The following is a 652-nucleotide window of genomic DNA, read 5'->3' on the forward strand; positions in this document are numbered from 1 at the left end:
TATATATTTGTGAGCTAAAGATGGATTTAGAATCCGAAATGTGAACTGAACTTGCTATTATCTTTATGATTGACAAAACTGCATCGTGGAGTTCATATGATCATATCTGCTCCAATAGATCCCATCAGTCTTCTCACTCACATACTTTTCCATGTACATATAGATATAAATCACGAGAAAAAAATTGTTAAAATCAAGAATCACATTAAAACAATGAGTCATATCATTATGTAATCTATGATCATGTAAGCTTCCAGTAGTTCAACTGCTAAAATAAAAAGCAACTTCCTACAAATATTACTATCAAATATGCATCCTAACGGAGTAATAGATAATAGATTAATCTGATGAAAGAGGCGGGGATTTGATGATCCTCTGCAGAATGAGGCGTCACCACCGCGGCGGCGGGCTTATTAGTATCTTCTTTCTTATCCTCACCGACGTTCACGAGCTCCGTGTGGGCCACGCCCTTCCTCAGCTGCCGCGTGAGCTCAACCGCGTCGATGCTCTCTCCCACCACCACCACCTGATCCTTCTCCGCCCCCGACAACGCCGCCGATTCCACTCCCCATATCCCCACGTAGATTTTTAGGGCTTTGGAGCGGGATTTCTCGTCGCTCACCGACACACGCACCACAATCTTAACCTGCAT

General features: G+C 43.3%; 1 protein-coding gene across 1 annotated transcript; it reads right to left on the minus strand.

Moving 5' to 3' along the window:
• Window positions 1–316: 316 nt before the first annotated feature.
• LOC121754458 (heavy metal-associated isoprenylated plant protein 46-like) lies at window positions 317–652 on the minus strand. Its single transcript, XM_042149815.1, has one exon. It carries the CDS (start codon window positions 650–652, stop codon window positions 317–319), a length of 336 nt encoding a protein of 111 aa, XP_042005749.1.

This window comes from Salvia splendens, chromosome 11 (assembly GCF_004379255.2).
Source record: "Salvia splendens isolate huo1 chromosome 11, SspV2, whole genome shotgun sequence".
Lineage (NCBI taxonomy): Eukaryota > Viridiplantae > Streptophyta > Magnoliopsida > Lamiales > Lamiaceae > Salvia > Salvia splendens.

Excerpts from the sequence above, each read along its gene's own strand:
- LOC121754458 (XM_042149815.1), bottom strand. The coding sequence starts at position 652 with ATGCAGGTTAAGATTGTGGTGCGTGTGTCGGTGAGCGACGAGAAATCC.